This window comes from Lates calcarifer, unplaced genomic scaffold (assembly GCF_001640805.2).
Source record: "Lates calcarifer isolate ASB-BC8 unplaced genomic scaffold, TLL_Latcal_v3 _unitig_950_quiver_259, whole genome shotgun sequence".
Classification (NCBI taxonomy): Eukaryota; Metazoa; Chordata; class Actinopteri; family Centropomidae; genus Lates; species Lates calcarifer.
The window spans coordinates 119,266-138,030 of NW_026118117.1; the positions used below are offsets into that span (position 1 = coordinate 119,266).

The 18,765-nt window shown below is 40.3% G+C and overlaps 1 protein-coding gene across 1 annotated transcript; it reads right to left on the bottom strand.

Moving 5' to 3' along the window:
* Positions 1-5,007: 5,007 nt before the first annotated feature.
* On the bottom strand, positions 5,008-18,509 carry cunh16orf87 (chromosome unknown C16orf87 homolog). Its single transcript, XM_018672101.2, has 4 exons — positions 18,212-18,509; positions 13,579-13,675; positions 9,919-10,098; positions 5,008-5,594 (listed from the first exon to the last, which is right to left on the bottom strand). The coding sequence occupies exons 1-4, from the start codon at positions 18,275-18,277 to the stop codon at positions 5,476-5,478; spliced, it is 462 nt and encodes a 153-aa protein (XP_018527617.1). The 5' UTR covers positions 18,278-18,509; the 3' UTR covers positions 5,008-5,475.
* Between the last annotated feature and the right edge of the window lie 256 nt (positions 18,510-18,765).

The following is an 18,765-nucleotide window of genomic DNA, read 5'->3' on the forward strand; positions in this document are numbered from 1 at the left end:
CTTATTGAAAACTAAATTCTACCTGAAATGTATCAATAAAAATCTTCTTTTGCAGTTAATGTCACCAGTTTATAGTTTAGTTTTAATAGCATTCCCTGTCACTGATGTGCCTTTAATTATTGGTTCTATCAGGGTTCATTTATGTGTTTATCTTACGGGGGTGAGCCACCTCACAGGTTGGTTATATTACCTGTTGACCTCAGCTCAGTGAGCTAAGACAATGTTTAATGCAGTGTTTTTTCTGATATGAAAATGGATATTATTCAGCACATCTAACCTCAGCAGGCCCCTCTTCAGAAACTCATATCTGCAGATGTCAAAGATGGCTCAAAAAATTAAACTGGCTTCAAATTAATTTGAAGGAATTGTAGGTTATTTTGAATTGATGTAATCTTACCATATGTCTCCCCTTGACCAAAGCTGAGCGTGGATTGATGCTGTCTTTACAGTTTGGTTTTGATCAGTTAGGAAATTTCACAAGGGGTCGGCTGATATTTTCGTGTTACACAGTGTACGGCGACAGGAAAAGTGCATTAGGTCCACCGGCGTCGAGGTGAACCAGCTGAATATAAGCCACTCAAGTTGACGACAAGTGCATTGAAAAGTAAAAGCTGCTGGCCTTTACCTTTTCTTTGTCAAAGCGCCTGTTCAGCCAGTAGTTAGTAAAGTAATATTTTCAGCGTTGTCCACAGTCTCATGACATGTTTAACAGGAAGCACAGCACGCTGGTTAAGCTCATGGCAAACTGTTACTAACAGCTAAAATTAAAGCTTGTCTGTATGTAGTCTAACTGGTTAGTTTGTCACTCATCTCCAAATTTTGCAAATTGCTATAAACTTCACTCTCTTAAACCAGTAACAGTCTGAGCTGGACTGATAGGGGTCTGTATGGATAAAGATAAAATCCTAATGATACCCATCCCTACAGCTGGTTAGTGGCTTCGCCCTGACTTTAGGCAGATGAGATATTCACTGTTCAAATAACTTCATTATAAGCCTTGTTTAAGCATAAATGATTTATATATGCACCCAATAACAGAACTTAAAAAAAATGCTTTTGCTCAAAGCTCAAAGCTTGTAAACTCAAGTTAAAACTGAGTTTTATCTCCTTTTGGGAGGGGGTATCTCTCTCTGTGTTTGTGTGGGTGTGTTTGTGTTTGTGTTTGAGGGGGGAGGGGAAGAGGAGTTGATTGAGTCTGTGAGAAGCTGCCACAGAGAGGTTACAGTCAGGAGAGCCAAGAGCTGTCACAGATGATGAGCTCTGAAAAATATTATCACAGAAAATAATTAGCATAAAAGCTTTTATTTTAAATTTTTACATCTGGGAAGTGTGAACTGTTACGCCAGCGTGTACCCTGCAACCTGCGTTGACCCCGCGGTTGCCGCTCCCCCGACGGGCGCTGGGTGCGAGGGCCCGTTCAACGCTGCTCGCAGCTTTAATTTGAGTTGTTTTCTGGAAAGTTGAGTTGAAAGTTGATACTGTAACCCGAGATGTTGGGTTGGTATTCCCAACCTCTCCACTCAAAGGCTCCCACTTGCAGAAAACAAGAGCAAGTGAGACGACAGGTTAAAAACATTTAAGTGTTTGAAACAGAGAATGCAATGGTCAAAATGAGTGGCATTATCTGGAAAATGAGCATGTATTTATAGATATAAAGAAATCTAGAAATCAAAAGCAGAATATATCAATAGCAAAGTAGTAAAATTTCAGAACAGCAAAATACACAAAAAAATTGTAGGGGTAGTTAGCAACCAAAAAAGGTATGGAATAACAATAATACATAAAGCGGCCGCAGGGTACCCGCAGGTCGAACGCTGTAACTGCGTGACCACAGGACACAGAACGAATGAGTCAGCAGTCCCTTATTGCCCCCATCAGTTGCACATTTCCATCATGGATGAAGGCAGCCACCTGCACAGATAGACCCTGAGAGGGGCTTGAGCCTTTGTCATTTCTCCTCAGACTGGACAATTACCTGCTTTCGCTTTCTGACCAAATGTGAAGTGGGATGTCATTTCCTATTTCCAGTAGGTGGCGTTATGATAGTGGCTGAATATTGGCATGTAGATGTGTTCAGGCCATGACACTTATCAGATATTTTAAGTTTGAGGTAGATTGTGCATGTGGGAGTTACAACAACTTCCTGTTTAATGATGAAGCATCAAAATTCGCCATGGTGACACAGCAAGGGTGTCCCATGAAGACTCACAGTCACCATTATTATCTTAATGATTGCCTGACCACATTTGAGGTGAATCAGATCAACCTACTTGGATGAAACACATAATTTCCTGTTGCCAATAGGTGGCGCTATGACTATACCTGAATATTGGCATGTAGATGTGTTCAGGCCATGACGGTTAGCAAACCTGTGAAATCTGGGCCAGATCAGACAATGTATGTATGAGTTACATCAACTTCCTAGTTAATGGTGAAACATCAAATTCGCCACGGCACCACAGACACGACCTTCGACGGAACATCAAAATTGTCACAGTAAGACATCATGAAGGCTTTCCTGACCAAGTCTGAAGTGGATCACATCAACCTGCAACAGGACATCAAAGTCTAAAACATGTTATTTCCTTTGGTCAGTAGGTGGCGCTATAACTTCTGAATATTGACATGTTCATGCCGGGACACTTATCATTACTGTGAAATTTGGTGCTGATTGAACAAAGTATGGTTGAGTTAGAGCAAGTTAAATGCAACTTCCTGTTTCATGGTGAGTCATGGAAATTTGAGGTGCTGCCACAGCCACACCCTTCAACATCAACATCAAAATCTTTTAATAACTTTTAATCACAAAGGCTTTAAGAGTATCCTGACCAAGTCTAACTCTAACCCTAACCCTAACCCAAATTTCAACTCCTCCACTAGTGCTGCTTTTATGGCTTAAATAAACCTGTTCCATTTACATTCAGTGTGTCCAATTTAAAGTTGCAAAATGAAATAAAAGACAATAAAAACAGGCTGAGAAAAGCAAAGACCTCGTCATCCTCGGAAATTTGGGTTCTAACATTCAGGATCAGTATTTTGAGTCTAAAAACCTCCTGATTTGTAAAACCTAGCTGTCCACGTTCTCCTGGATTTTTCATATAGTATCTGAGTCTACAAATAGTTTCAGGTCAGGGAAGAAATTCTCCTGCCTTTAGTGTCCTGCAGTAACTGTTTTAGTTTTTTGTGAAAGCATATTCACTCTCGTCACTGTCTTGTCTCGACTGTCTTCTAGTGATGTGATGTGATGTGCTACAAAGAATCGGCTCTTAGACCCAGCTCGTTCGCGAACGAGAAGAGCAGACTCCCGTCTAGGAAAGCCGAATCTTTAGTCGTTTCTGCTTAGCTCTGCTGAGAATCCATGAATCCAGGGGCTGGATCTTATTTTGATGTGACACCATGCGGCCAATCACATGCGAGGACAGACTAGGATCATACCATTATGTGAAAAAAGGAAGGGGGCAGACGCTCCGAAGACAGCGAGTGTAGTGGTATAGGCCAGGTACACACAGAGCGACAGAAAGACGGGGGAGCCAGATTTAAATGTAAGCCCGTCGGGTGCAAGTGAAGAAATGAGCGAAAACCGAAATAGAAGCAGTACCTGGCTGCATTTCAATGACAGTGGAGACTGTAAAGCGGAGTGCAGAATTTGTCAAATGGAAATATCTGTCAGAGCAGGGTCAACACGACTTTTATCTAAAGTGTCATAATGTTAAGACTTTGGCCTTTATTTATTTGTTCATTGTTGTTCATTTAAAGGTTTGTTTAAAAATGTTGAACAATAGTAACTGTGCATTTTCTTTGTTACGAAAAAAAATGCATAAGAATAAGGCTTTTATGAAAACACTGAATAAAAAAAATGTTTACCAACAAACAAACCATTCATAATTGCTAAATTAGGCTAAAATAGAAGACTTTGAGTGAAATACCTTTGCCCATATCAATTATTTACACCCAAAACATGATCCAGGTTCAAAAATAGCAGTTATCATTTTTTACATATAAACATTTATTGTACAAACGTTTGGTTTTATCCCCACTGTTTCTTTCACAGACTGTATGGTCACATTAAAATATTACCGGTTATAGAAAATGTGAGAGACAACACACACGACCATAAATAATGGAAGATTTTACAGTTAGTTGTTCTAATACTCTGTTATGTGCAACACAGCACACCTCACACAAACAGATTCTGTCCACCAACTACCAGTCTGGACTCTCAAAACTCGAAATCTCGCACGGAGTAAAGAAATAAACATGGCGGACGACAAAGGTTTTTGTTTGCTGTGCGTCTTCAACCGGCTTGCTTCCTGATTGGCTATCGCCCTGTTCAACGTGATAATCCACAGACTGCGTGCTTGGCTCCCCCCCCCGGTGTATTCCCCAGACAACAGGATTTCCCGATCGTCTTCGGAGCAGTTAGAGGAGAGTAAAACACACCTCACACAACAGGAAAATCTGGCAAGATAATAATAATTCAAGACTTTGAATGGAGGGGTGATTTGGGCCGATAATCAGCCCGATTATCTTTTGGTGTGTACCCCGCTTAAAAGCAGACACCCCTCAGGGAGTTCAGTTATGTTGACTACTTTAAATAAATATCATTTATTAGTTCAGGCCTTTGTGCCTTATTGTTGTTTAAATGTAGGCTATTATATGGCTATTTAAAACATATGTCCAGTAATTGTTCTATATGTCTGGAATCCTTGAATAATAATGGACAAATTGGCGGTCAAAAACAAAAAAAAATCTAGTGTAAAGTCTGATGTTAAGGCAGATTTACAGGAATCATTGGTAATCTCTTTTAAGAAATGTACTCTTTACAGGTTTATAGTTTACAAACTGTTCAGTGGTTGAAATATTTGTCAACAGATCAGCAGTTATAACCACACAGATCATAGCAGTATTCAAGCACTGTTTGAACTATGAAGGTTCATTTTGTTAAATAAATGTTTGGTTTATGAGAACTTTCTTGCACCCATGTAGTCTCAATAATTAAAATATAAACACAGTCCAGGTACTTGTTTAATCAGTAACAAAACCTTATTTTAACAGTTTTTTTTAATTATGAAGCAAAAGAAACCCTCTGGTAACAAGTGGAAAGTGATACTTTAAAAACAGAACAGAACATCAGTTAACCTGTTAACGATGTTATATTTAACAGAGTGATGAAATAATATTCTTGTTACTTTATTTCATCTGCATTTCAAACAAGGTTAGCCAGATGGACAATGTCTATAAACGTATCTAATAAATACATATGTATGTACATATGTATACTGTACATAGCACTAATTGATGACAATACATTTTTAATCCTTTTGAGAAAAATCTTTGTTTTGATCATCATCCAAGTGAAGCACATCCAAGTCAAATTTTTGCTCCAGCCAGTTCTGCCCTCTTTGGTCATCCTCTTTGATCGTTTTCCTATGATATGTCCTTTATGCTGGTGTTCTCAGTTATTCAGGCTTTAATCTATAAGATAAGTTTTTGACCCAGGATCTTGCGGTTGATCTCAGCCAAGGCCACAGAAAACACAAAGGCCTTCTCATCAGAAAGACTGGCATATATATCCACTTCCTTCTCTTGTTTCTCTGTGAACATAATAAAACACAACCAGTCATTTAAAAATAACAGCAATACTGTATTCAAATAAGGTCATAAAAATAAAACTAGAATTTGAATTTTACAAAATGATCCTGCTTTTGAAAGTATGTCACATATCTGTGCTGTGGGCTGAAGGGTAAATAAATTTACATTATGGGAGGAGTTGAAGGGGATTGGGGAGGGAAAGACAAGAGGCAAAAACACTGAGTAGTGAAAGGGACAGGCAGATGCCAGTGTTCTGAAAACAAAACAAACAAAAAAAAAACTGCAGGAGCTAAATCACAATACTGAAATATGACAAAGAATACCACAAGCTGGGTTTTACTTGTAATGGCTCAGTTAAGTCAGCGCTGGCTCAGTGTGTGATCCATGAAGAAATGCAAGTTAAAAAAAAAAAAAAAATATATATATATATACTTTATTTTGTCAGACACTGCGGAATAGTGTCAGACTCTGGAAATCCCTGATCTGCAGTATAAAATTCAGAGGTGGCTCAAGTGAGGCCAGGTACCAGACTGCCATGACTGCACACCAATACACGCAAGATGCAAGATCATCGAATTTTATTTAGATTTACACAAAAGACATGAAAACAGCAATAACAAAATAATTGTTGCAAAGGATGACTATTTATTCTGCAAATAGCATCTCTCAGTCAGTTGTGTTGTGAACATGGCTGAGCACTGATGGAATATTATGAACAAACACAAGAACATTCCATGTGACAATCAGGTCGGGGGGGGGGCTGGAGCCTATCCCAGCTGACATTGAGTGAGAGGTGGATCACCAGTCCATCGCAGGGCCAACATGTATAGACAAACAACCATTCACACTCACATTCACACCTATGGGCAATTCAGAGTCACCAATTAACCTAACTTGCATGTCTTTGGATGGTGGGAGGAAGCCGGAGCTGGAACCGGGAGAGAAACCACGCAGGCACAGTTAGAACATGCAAACTCCACACAGAAAAGCTGGACGAACCAGGGCTCAAATGGCAGAGAATGTGACTTGAAAAAAATTCAGGGGAAAAGTGCAAAATCCTGATTAAACTACAGAAATATGGCCATGCATCACATAACAGACCACAGACACAGAGGCTTCTTAACAGTTTAGACAATAAATATACTGAATTTTAATGTAAAATGAAGACTAAACGAAAGCCTACTGTTGGCCTATTACTGGCATTTCAGTATAGTGGGACTGTGGCTGTAGACCTGCATGAACCTGAACAAAGTGTGTAGTATCACCATATTATAGACTAGTTCACACTATTAAGTACGGGGAGCATTTTGACCAGAAAGAAATCTTCTGAAATCTCCCTACCTTTTTTTCTTGAAGCCCCCCTGCTTGTGTCCAAAACAACCAGGTCCCCAAAGCCCCAACCCCTGCCCACACATATGCACCAAAAGAATAAAGTTATTAATTACAAACTTTTATTTACAAAAATAAACAACTGTTGTTGTGAGAGCTAAACATTAAACAGTTTTCCAACAACCTAATAGAGTGAGTACACACACCTTCTTACATAAAGATAGGAATAAAGATATATTTTCAGCACCTAGGCCTATACATACAGCTCTGTCATAGATCTCCTTCAGACAATTAACTAAAACAGGAAAACTGTTGCATATTGACGATGCACATTATGTCAACAAACACCGATAGCAATAAACAAATCAGTCTTTGTTTTTACTCTATGTCTATGTCTGTTTATTCATAAACTAATTTTACTTTATAGTTACCAGGGCACTGAAAGCTGTCTCAGACAAATATGTAGTGCTGAAAGGGAGAATAACCCTTGTTACTGCGTGTTTGGCCAGTCTGGGATCGACAGTGCATCCTTTGACAATCCAAAACTTTTTGTATCTGGAAATTTTTTTTTTTGAAAGTAGCAGTGGAAAATGCTGTAACTTCCCTTTTGACATTTTTGCAACTCTGTACACCAGTTTATGCACAAAAGCATCCAGAGCGTCTTTGCACTGCATGATGTTTGATTCAGGACCCTGCATCTGCTTGCTTGTCGCACTGTAGAGCGTGAATGTGTCCGCCAGGTAGGCTGCTTTGATCCAGAACGCATCAGTCAGCTGTCCAAACAGTGTTCGATTGTGATTTTGCAAGAATTCTTTAATATTTTCTTGCAGTTCCACACACAACACATAAGCACCTGTCCACACGACAACCACTGTACCTCCATGTGTAGCAGTAATGTTTGATGTGCTTCATCCTCGCACAGCTGGGTAAAAAGTCTCTTGTTAGAAGGGCGAGCTTTAATAGTATAATTACTAGTTTTAATAGTTTACAAATTTAACAAGTTGATACGGTGCTATTGAGGTCATCTGAAAGCTTTTTACTGGCTGTTTGGTGATGTAGCATGCAGTGGAATATCGCACACCCTGGGGCCTTTTCATTTTCCTGTTAGATCCCGTTTTTGCCCATCATCGCTGCGGCCCTGTCAGTGCAACATGCGACCAGGTTTTCATAGGGCAGATTGTTGGATGAGAGATAGGAGTTCACAGCCAAAAATATATCCTGGCCTGTTGTTGCTAGATTTGTAGACATAAGAATGTCTTGTTTCAAGTCATCACCATCAATATATTGCACATAAACGATGAGCAAGGACTCGTCTGCCACTGTTGTCGTTTCAGCTGAATGGCAAAGGGAATATTCCTAAGCTTCTTGTGCAGCTGGTTTTGGCAACCTGCAGCCATTTTATCAACTCTGTCTTTGACTTTGTTGTCAGAGAGTGTCAGTTTTTACTTTATCAATTATCAACCACCCGTGGTCCACTCAGCCTCTCCACAATTCTCAGGCACGTGAGTTTGATTAGCTGTTCTCCAAAATTGTGCAGCTTTTTAGCCCTGGCAATTATGCCTCGTGGCTCTGTGTAAATCACTAACTGCTCTTTCAAAAGCTTTTCTGATGTCCGTGGATCTTCTTGATAGTGCCAGCTGCTTCTTCCTCTTATAATATTTCAGACTCTCACCAATAGTCTCGTGGTGTTTAGTCTCCTGGTGTTGTTTCAGTTTCCTTGGCTTCATGCTGTCATTAGCTAGCTTCTCACCACAAATTACACATTCCGGCCAAAAACTGTCCTGTCCTTCCACAAAACCAAAATCGAGGTAACTGTCGAGAGCTGACCTGACAAGACTAAATAGAAGTTCAGAGGTCACAGAGGTGTTGGTAATAAGTAGCTTAATAACTTTAAATGTGGATCAAAAAATATGTTTTAATTTGGTTTATACAGAATTTTGATTATCCAATTGGGAGTATTATTGGGATTTAAAAAATGTAATATGCACAAATATAATTTTGATAAACGCACAACCTCAGAGCAGACAATGCTCTGTGCACCACCTGTGATCTCTGGTGCCCCCCTGAGGGGGGACAGACCCCAGGTTGGGAACCATGGATCTAGAGCAACACAATGATGCACTTGTAGTGAAACACTTATCATGTTTAAAGTAAGGACAAAAAAACACTACGTAAAATATCCATGGTTAGAGTCCTCATCAGTTGGAATTTTGGACAGAATCCCAACTTACCCTCTGCACTAACTAAAAAAGCTTTAGAGGGACAGCAAAACATTAATGGGTAGCAAGACAAATTTCTGCTTTACATGCAAAAAAGGCTTTTACAGATGCAGAATGTTCAAAGAGCACTCCAGTAACAACTGCATCTGACTGATGAGAAATATGAAATGCAGGCCAAAGAGAAATGCAGAAAAGTGGGCTGTCCAGAGTGGAAAGGACCACGGCCCAAATGTAACAATGCATACATACAATAGAGGCATTTTTCAATATAAGCACTATAAATTAATCATTGATAATCCCCCTGACATTCAATAATGACAAATGAAATATTATAATATACTGTGATGAGTGTTTTAGATATATGGCAAATTAATAGCATTGGGTGCTAAATGGGCCAGGCAGCACGGTGGTGCAGTGGTTAGCGCTCTAGCCTCACAGCAAGAATGTTCCGGGTTTGAGCCCTGATTCCCCCAGGGCTTTCCTGTGAGAAGAGCTCTGGGTACTCCAGTTTCCTTCAAACACACATGCATTAGGTCAATTGGTGACTCTAAATTGACTGTTGGTGTGAATGTAAGTGTGAATGACTGTCTATATGTGTTGGCCCTGCAATGGACTGGTGATCTGTCCAGGGTGTACCCCGCCTCTCGCCCAGTGTCAGCATGTTGTTTCTCATACATCCAGTTCCATTGTTACTGGAATAGCATACATTTTCAGATAGTCTCTTCTTGAAAGCCTTCCAGACCTGTAATATCCAACTGTAGGTGATCATTTAGTTTACCTTTCTCCTCTTCCTGTTTCCTCAGCCCCACTGATTTTGGTCTGCCCCGTCCCCTCCGGATAGGATCTGACTGGCTGTTGGCTCGGGATCTTCGCCTGTTCTCCATATCACTGGTTAAAGGAGAGTCAATCCTCTCTCTGCGAATACGCTCTGTCCTCCTCCGCTTAAAGTCCAGCTTGTCTATGAAGGAAAACATTGACAATAAAAAAGCAGTGAGATCTCTGATTTGTTCAGCAATTCAAGTAAGTCTGGTGTTAAGCTCATTGACTGCTGAGTTTTTGTTCAGAAAGAAACTAAGCCTGAAGTCCTGTAGGAGAGAAGATAGGTGTAGGTGAAAATTGTGGATGAGATGGAAACAGCTGTGGAAAGTTTCTGTAGGTGGAATTACACAACACTTAAACAAGTTAATAAGCTGTTGATAAGTTGGTGACCTAAGATAGAAGGAGATGGTAAATGGACTGTACTTATATAGCGCTTTTCTAGTTTTTTCAACCACTCAAACTGCTTCACGCTACAGATCACATTCACCCCATTCACACAGCACTTGTTCTATACAAATAGTGCTTTCTAGCACAGACACACACATTCGCACACCGATGACACACATCAGAGGCAATTTGGGGTTCAGTATCTTGCCCAAGGATACTTTGGCATGTGGACTGGAGGAGCCGGGAATTGAACCACCGACCTTCTGATTGGTGGGCGACTACCTCCTGAGCCACAGCCGCCCCGAGGTAAGTCAAACAGCTCTCCTCACAGGCACATGCTGTTCAACTCTTTGAATAATTCTCAGTCAAAGTTAATAACTTTTTTGGTATTTCTGTTTCAGGTAATTAAAAATTGCAAGTCAGGTCCCACTTAAAGGTCCAATGTATAACATTTACAGGGATAGGCAAAAATGCAATATAATACACATAACTGTATTTATTAGTGCCTAATCACCTAAAGTTGATAAATGTTAGGTTTTTGTTCACTTCGTTCAGATTTAGCCATTCATATCTACAAACAAGCGGATGGCAGCCGCCATGTTTCTACGGTAGCTCAAAACAGACAAAGTGAACCAAATGGCAGCTCTTTTTGCATTTTTACAGTGACGTCACGGGTTGTATGCAGAAGATGAGGGAGACAGCCAGGTTTTGGTCATAGTGCCACCTACTGGCAGCAGGAAAAACATCCCGCAATCTGCCTCAATGTACTCTTTCCAGCAGCTTGAAACAGATACGTTTCACATCTGGTCAGAAAGCAAAGAGGGACTTGTCAAGTCTGAGGGCCAAAGGACAGGGTCTATCCGTGCAGGTGGCTGCCTTCGTCCATGATGGGAATACGCAACTGATGGGTACAGTAAGGGACTTTTGGCTCATTCGTTCTGTGTACGGCAGTCACAAGGTTGCAGACACACGTTGTACGACCCATGGCTACAGGTCCCCCGACGGGTGTAGCGTGTGAGGGCCCGTTCAATGCTGCTTGTAGCTTTAATAATCTAATTGCAATTTGCTGTATGATAGCTTTGGCTAATGTGACAACATAGTCATGGGCACAACTCCTGTTACTAACACAAGTTTCCTTCTCGTGCATATTCTGAATATACAGGCTAATTAATATCACGTTTACAATTTAATATTTATGCACTAGAAGTAAAATATATGCAAGTCACTCGGTGGCCTTTCAGAGATCGGCGCAGAGCTGCTGAAAATCAATATAAGTCTAGAGCTCATGTGTGCATAGTTGTTGAGCTTCTCTTGATTTAGTTTGGTTACGTATGCCCATTTGAGCCAACTCTCCCAGCACCATAGCATGTTTTAGAATGTATTAGAGGTCAGAGCCATTACATTAGCCGGCATATACCAGCTTCTGGTCGGTATCATGTGTTGTTGTCCAGCAGATGAAAACATCACTGACCAAAATGTCCAGTGGTACATCTGCCAAATAAACAGTCGGTTGTGTAAAATATGTTGACAACTGAAAGGGTGACTGTTATTTTGGAACCTGGACCTTATTTTCTAATGTAAATGATTGATAGGGATGTGTGCACCGTAATGTTTACATTACATCCTGCAGTTATCGACACCCAAAAACATGAACTGGTTTCAAAAGTAGCGGAGTTATGCCTTTTACATATAACCATATGGTATGCAAAAGTTTGGATTTACCTGAAACCTGCTGTTTCATTCACTTGTGTTTTGAGTGTTTTTCACTTGAGCTCATGTATTTTTTTCTCAGTTAGTTCAGTCGTTATTTTATAGTCCTTTTTTATTTTTCACAGACACTGGGGGCTGGCATCCTGTAAATTATGACTATTTGTGATTATTTCTAACAGTATATATATATATACACACACACACACACACACACACACACACACACACACACACATACTTACTGATGAATCGAATCAGCTGCAGACCTAGAGGCAAGAGTTCTGCTTGCTGCCCTGGACTACAACTTCCACCAGAACCCACCAACAGTGAAAACAGCAGAGGGCAAATAGATGTGAGTTCAATACTTGAAATATTCCCCTTTAGAATACAGAGATGTTTTTACAATCAGTGTTTTGTATACAAGTGATCAAGTTTTTTCTGTGTGCTCTTGAGGCTGTCAGTTGTTAATAATGAAAACTTCTAATTACAGTTTGAAAAGGCTATACATGCCCTGAAATCTGAAAAAGCTATGGATACATCCCTGAGTTGGAGGGATTGTGAGGAGAATAATCTCAAGTGGAGTTTACATGACATGACATTTTGTTGACATAATATACCAGTGCAGATTACAGTTTGTAGCTGTCCAGCATTCCTAAACCTCTCAGCCTTATTTCAAAGAGACTAATAAACTGAGTTTAATTGGGTAGGTAATGGCGACTCACCTTACACTAAGATTACAAAAACTAGTGACATTGCTGGATGTAAAGCACAAATCTGGATAAGCGTATTGAATAAATAGTATTCATATTACGCAGGTCGGGTAGGAGTATAACAAAACACAAACCTCGGTTTTCTGTGTCTGGTTCCTTAGGAGAGCTTCCACTTGTACCTCTTCGTTAGATACTGAAGCTAATGTATGGTTACGTCCCCTAGTTCCTCTCCCTCATTTAGCCCTGGCTGCTCCGCCACCTCTGCCTCTCCGCTCACTCCCTCTCCCTCTCCATGCCTCCATGCTGGTAATGCTACCAGTACTCTTCAAACGGGGAAAAATATGTACCCAACAAACGCTATCTCACTATCACATTAAATGCCTGCCATTAGTTCCATTTGGAATTGAGGGGAATTTAATAGTCCAGTTCATCAAACCATACCTAACATCTTATTAGGACACTTCATGTAATGTTTTTCCTCTAATCTGTCACCCATCTCTGCATTAATATTTTAACAGTGTTACATTTGATTATTTGCGTGCCCAAGGAAGAAAAACAACAACAGCCAGTAAAACAAAGTTGGTCATCAACTTTCGGCAGGTGTGTTCATAAGAGCAGGATTTTTTTTTATTACAAAATAAATGGCAGCATTGTAAGACGTAGTACTACTAACTTTTGATTAATTGATATTATTTAGCTCCATACATGGAAGAGAAGAATGAGAAGAAGAGAGAATGAAGCTAACATTAAACACAAGGTCAAACTTAATTTTCAGACATAATTCATTAGTTTTGCACAAAGCTGAACCTTACCTGCAATGGCTGGAGAGCGCTCATTTAACTTCGCATTTAGGAGTTTTCTGCTAATAAACACATAACCGCATGGGCAGGACTTGCATGCAACTGGAATCTAGAGAGAATGAACACAAAACACAAAGAAGATTTAATCATTGTTGAGGCTTTCCTTAAGTGGGGCTAAACAATCAATCAAAATATTACTGAAATCATTATACAGCTAAATGCAATATTCAAATCATCCATTATTCATCCATTATCTGCACCACAAATCCTTTGTGGGTCATGGGTGGCACCGGAGCCAATCCCATTTGACACTGGATGAGAGGCAAGTTACAGTCACCAGTCTATCTATTCTATTCTAAACACACACATACAGTACTGTGCACTTTAGATGTTTTTATTCTTATCCTTCATCAGTCCCAGATTAATTCTGCAGAGTGAGACCATCTCAGCACTACAAGCCCAGCTGAAGGAGGCACACTGTCACCTGGTCAACAGAGTTGCCAACCTTGAACGAAAAAGATGGATATGGCAAAGCAGCAGCTGGGACAAAACAATGCCTCAAATACCAATGCCAGTGTGAACCATCAGAGCAGTATCTGCAGTATCCGTGATAAGTAGCTGTGTTATAGGACCCACAAAGACCAGCCAGGGCAGAGCAGAAATGCTCCTTTACTTGCTTAAGGGTGACTTGCAGATATTATTTCACCTGGTTTTTATACATGCAAGTTTTCAGATTAATTTAACTCAATAAACTCACCCACCCCTTGGATCTGATTTGGCTCAGAATTGGATTGAATAGGATTAAAAATTTAAAAGATAAACTTATCTCTGTGTTATAAAAAATTTGGAGACCTTGGGAACCTTGAATGTAGCAGTGCAAGAAGGTGCTATCACCTGAGTATTGTATATAGGGCAATATAACGATTTTGATCTGGGATCGTAGTAAAATTTAAGAAGAAGAAGAAGAAACATGAGCGAAATTTGCAAGCGGCACTAAAGTGAAAGTGAAGAACTCATTTTCCTCCCAACAGGAAACTGTTGACAAGAAAAGTCACACCACGTCGATTATATGAAAGTGGATTGGTTACCTTAAAAGCATCGAAGCCCAGATTAAGACGGTCTGCAAAACATGTTGCCCAGTTGGTACCAACAAAGATGGGACATAGGGCTGAGCGATTTCGGGAAAAAATAAACAAAAAAATACTCTTCAAACTCGCAGTTACATATCGTGGTAAATATTGATGTCAATCAGTATGGGGAAAAAAATTGTGAATATATTTTTTGCCATACTGCTCACCCCTAATTATAAGGAAAAAAAAAGATCTGATGTGATTCAGTTTGAAGATATAGTGGTTTGAAAGATTTTTCAATACAATTAGTTCCTCTGTGTATCAATGATTTAAATTATGTAAAATGTGGATTTTTGGAAAATGTGATTTTAATTTTTGAGTTGTTTATCAAAAATAAAAGCTAATAAATATATATATATTGTATGTTATATCTCACTATCACAAAAAATGAAAGTGATGAGTAATAAGTTTAGATGAAAGTCTAATGCAGCCTCTGGTCTCATATTCTATCCATCATCATGGTAGCTTAGATTTTTGTCAACATAATGTTGGACTCCACCAAGGTTGTCCCTTGTCCCCGATCCTGTTTGTGATGTTCATGGACAGGAGATCAAGGCACATCTGAGGTGAGGAGAGTATCCAGTTTGGAGATGTCTCTAGTTCTTGCAGATGATGGGGTTTTGTTGACTCCATCAGATTGTGACCTTTAGCATGCACTAGGGCAGTTTGCAGCCAAGTGAGAAGCAGTTGGGATTAGGATGAGCACATCCAAGTCTGAGGCCATGGTTCTCAGACAGAAAATGGTGGATTACTCCCTCCCAGTGGGGGGAGAGTTGTTGCCCCAAGTGATGAAGTTTAAGTATCTCAGGGTCTTGTTCACGAGTGAGGGTATGGCGTGAGAGATTGTCAGATGGATTGGTGCAGCGTCAACAGTAATATGGACACTTACAGGACTCTTGTGGTGAACAGGGAGCTGAATTTACCAGTCGATCTACATTCCAACTAGGGATAAAATGATAACGATACATATTGCGATATATCTTTTCCTCGATAGACATTTAAGACATGGTCGATAATGTCAATAGAACTCATTCCACCTGTGTTTTGACAGAAAAGCCAATGATAATGAGAAGTGTGCTGCAACAAACCAATCATGTGGCTGGAACAGAATTCGAAGCACATCAGGTTAGGTTGACGCACAGAGCGCAAGAGCAAACACACATGCTAATGTTTTGGATACTGCAGCCATGCACACCTGTACGTCAGGAGTAAGAGCAAGATAAAAGAGAAAATGATGACTGAAAATGTTAACAAAAAATTGAGCAACAGTGTTACCGAAGAAGATGCCCCAATGGACACAGCCCCGACTGACAGAGGACTGACAGAGGACTGACAGGTACAGAGAGCCAGTAGAGACGGACACAGCTGATAAAAATTCTGTGGGATTTGCAATTTGTGCCAGTAGAAAAAAGAAAATACAATCACAAATCTGGCTTAATTTAACTAGTTCATTCTACCATTTGCTCTCTTTGTTTCTTCTTTCTCTCTCTCCTTTTTGGTTCAGCTGAGTATTTTGAAAATTTATATTAATGCAGCAGTTATGCAATAATTGTCCAGGTGTGGGCCGCCACCATAAAATGTAGCAGAGAAACTGCAGACATTAAGTTGGCGTCTTGGCCATAGGTCAGTTCTCTCAGTCCGTTCTCACGACTAGCATACAGCTCTCACCTGACACCGGAGTGGAGAGAATGGGAGCGACTCACACTGCCTGCCTCACACTGTTGTTCTGCCCTCCATCCAGTTTTGTGGTTTGGTCATTTTAAGACAAGATCTGGTTGTAAAATTATAGCCTGTCGCTCTGTTGGCCCTGCAGTGCTCTGTGTGTGAACTGTGAGGCAGCTAAAAAGTGTAACAACTTGCCCACTGACTCTCTGTGAGTTGAATCAGGATCTTCCCAACTGATGCATTAAATAGTTGACATTTAAGGACAGCCCCAAAATTGACCTTATGGTATCTTCACATCTCACTTAGAAGTAAAAAGGAAACTTTAACTTCGACAGAAATACAGTGAAACAGTGATTTGATAATATCGTAATATAGCATTATCTACCGATATGAAAAATCACATCATGATATGATTTTTTCCCCAATATCGGCCAGCCCTTCCGACCCTCACCTACGGTCATGAGATCTGGACAGTGACTGAAAGAACGAGATTGCGGATACAGGCGGCCGAAATGAGTTTCCTCCACAGGGTGTATGGGCAGGGCTCAGCCTTGGAGAAGGGGTGAGGAGCATGGACATCTGGAGGGAGCTTGGAGTAGAGCCACTGCTCCTTTGCATCGAAAGGAGCAAATTGAGGTGGTTCAGGCATCTGGTTAGGATGTCTCCTGGGCGGCTGCCTTTGGAGGTTTTCCAGGCATGTCCAACTGAGAGGAGACCCCGGGAAGACCCAGAACTCACTGGAGAGATTATATAGCTTATATCTCATCTTGGAATCCCATAGGAGGAGCTGGAAAATGTTGCTAGGGAGAAGGATCTGGAATACTCCGCTTAGCCTGTTGCCACCGTGACCCAAACCCAGATAAGGTTATGCTGCACAAACCCTTTTGATCAGATTGTGCTTGCCACTTTGTTAGCACACTCATAAAAATGCAACTTAGCCAACAAATCAAATATGATGTTTTCATAGCGTTATGAAATTAAGAATTTTCTGCAGAGAGATAAGTAAACAAACTATAAACTTTTTAAGCCAAACTTGTAGTCTTAAGCCCACACAGGTTTTGCCTCAAGTAACATCACGTGAAGCAGTTTCAGATTTTGCACAGCTCCCCTCTGGAACGACAAAAAAACCTTTTTCACACTCACTTTTTTGTTGTTCTCACTAAGACTTGTAAACCGATTTTGATGTGTAAAATCAAACTCTAATGAGAACTCCCCTTTAAATGTGAAATTGCTGTAGCATCAACTCCAAATTCCCAAGAAATACTGACCATTCACACTGTGGAATGCTTTCTGGCATGCTCTTACCGAAATATCAGGAGAGCATAACCTGTAAATACACAGTAGTTCACCTTAAAACCCCCAAGGCCATGAACAACAGCCCTGGCTTTCTAGTGTAATCTAATGCCAAATTCCATCCAGAAATGCTGAAATCTAGTGATTTACTGATGGGAAGGTTAACATACTGTAAAACAAATACAATAATAAAGCAAAATATTAAAGTCATTCCAATATAATTTGAATATTGTCTGTGCTGAGTGCGCGATTGTCTCAAAACGATAACTGCCGAAATGTACGTATATGTAATGGGATCCATGCATCAGAGACCATGACGGCTCTCTATGCTAAACAAAAAACCTAACTTGTTCAACCTTTGTTAGTAGGGTTTGACGATACCGTCGTTTACGTGTACAGTGGGATTGCCACTGAACCCCATTTCCGTCTTAGAAGCTCGAAACTGCCTAAGTATGCTGACGTTACTGTTGAACCAATAACCACCAATAACATTAAGAGAAGTACTTAACATACGCAATCAGTAACAAAGTTCAATTTTGAAAAAAAACAAAACTTACCTGTTGGTCGCACTCAGGACACGATTTAGTAGCCATTTTGACTTTCTTTGTTTTATTTGCCGACATAGTCAGTTTCCTCCAGCGACACGCCAATAGTTCAACGTTAGCTACAACTTCTTTCTGAAATACATGGACGGCAAATGGTTTGCTCCAACGTGCACTAACATGCAAGATGCATACAAGAAACACAATCAGATGTCATTACGTGACAACAAGCCTTTACTAAGCACATATATACTACAATATACTGATACTGCTAAAGCTGCGAGCATGCGCACGGGGAATCCCTCTGGTGGCGAGTTGCATTCAAGTTACCTGGGAAAAATGGTAAGTAGCCGATTCTTCGCAATTTGGTTCCCCTTAGTCACAAGCGAAAAACACTCAAGTGCCAATTTCATACATGTTACCCAATTGCTATTTAGTAAGCGTGACCTGACATATCTTCAGAGGGATTAGGGTTGGGATTCTTCGGTATGATTTAGAAAAGTACCGGACAAGTTACGCATCTTCACGTTCTGCCTTCGTCTTGCAGACCGTAGAAGGTTCCCTTTCGG

Excerpts from the sequence above, each read along its gene's own strand:
- cunh16orf87 (XM_018672101.2), bottom strand. The coding sequence starts at position 18,277 with ATGTCGGCAAATAAAACAAAGAAAGTCAAAATGGCTACTAAATCGTGT. Across the intron at positions 13,676-18,211 it reads GTCCTGAGTGCGACCAACAG|ATTCCAGTTGCATGCAAGTC; the intron begins GTAAGTTTTGTT and ends CATTCTCTCTAG. Across the intron at positions 5,595-9,918 it reads GAAACAGGAAGAGGAGAAAG|AGAAACAAGAGAAGGAAGTG; the intron begins GTAAACTAAATG and ends TTATGTTCACAG.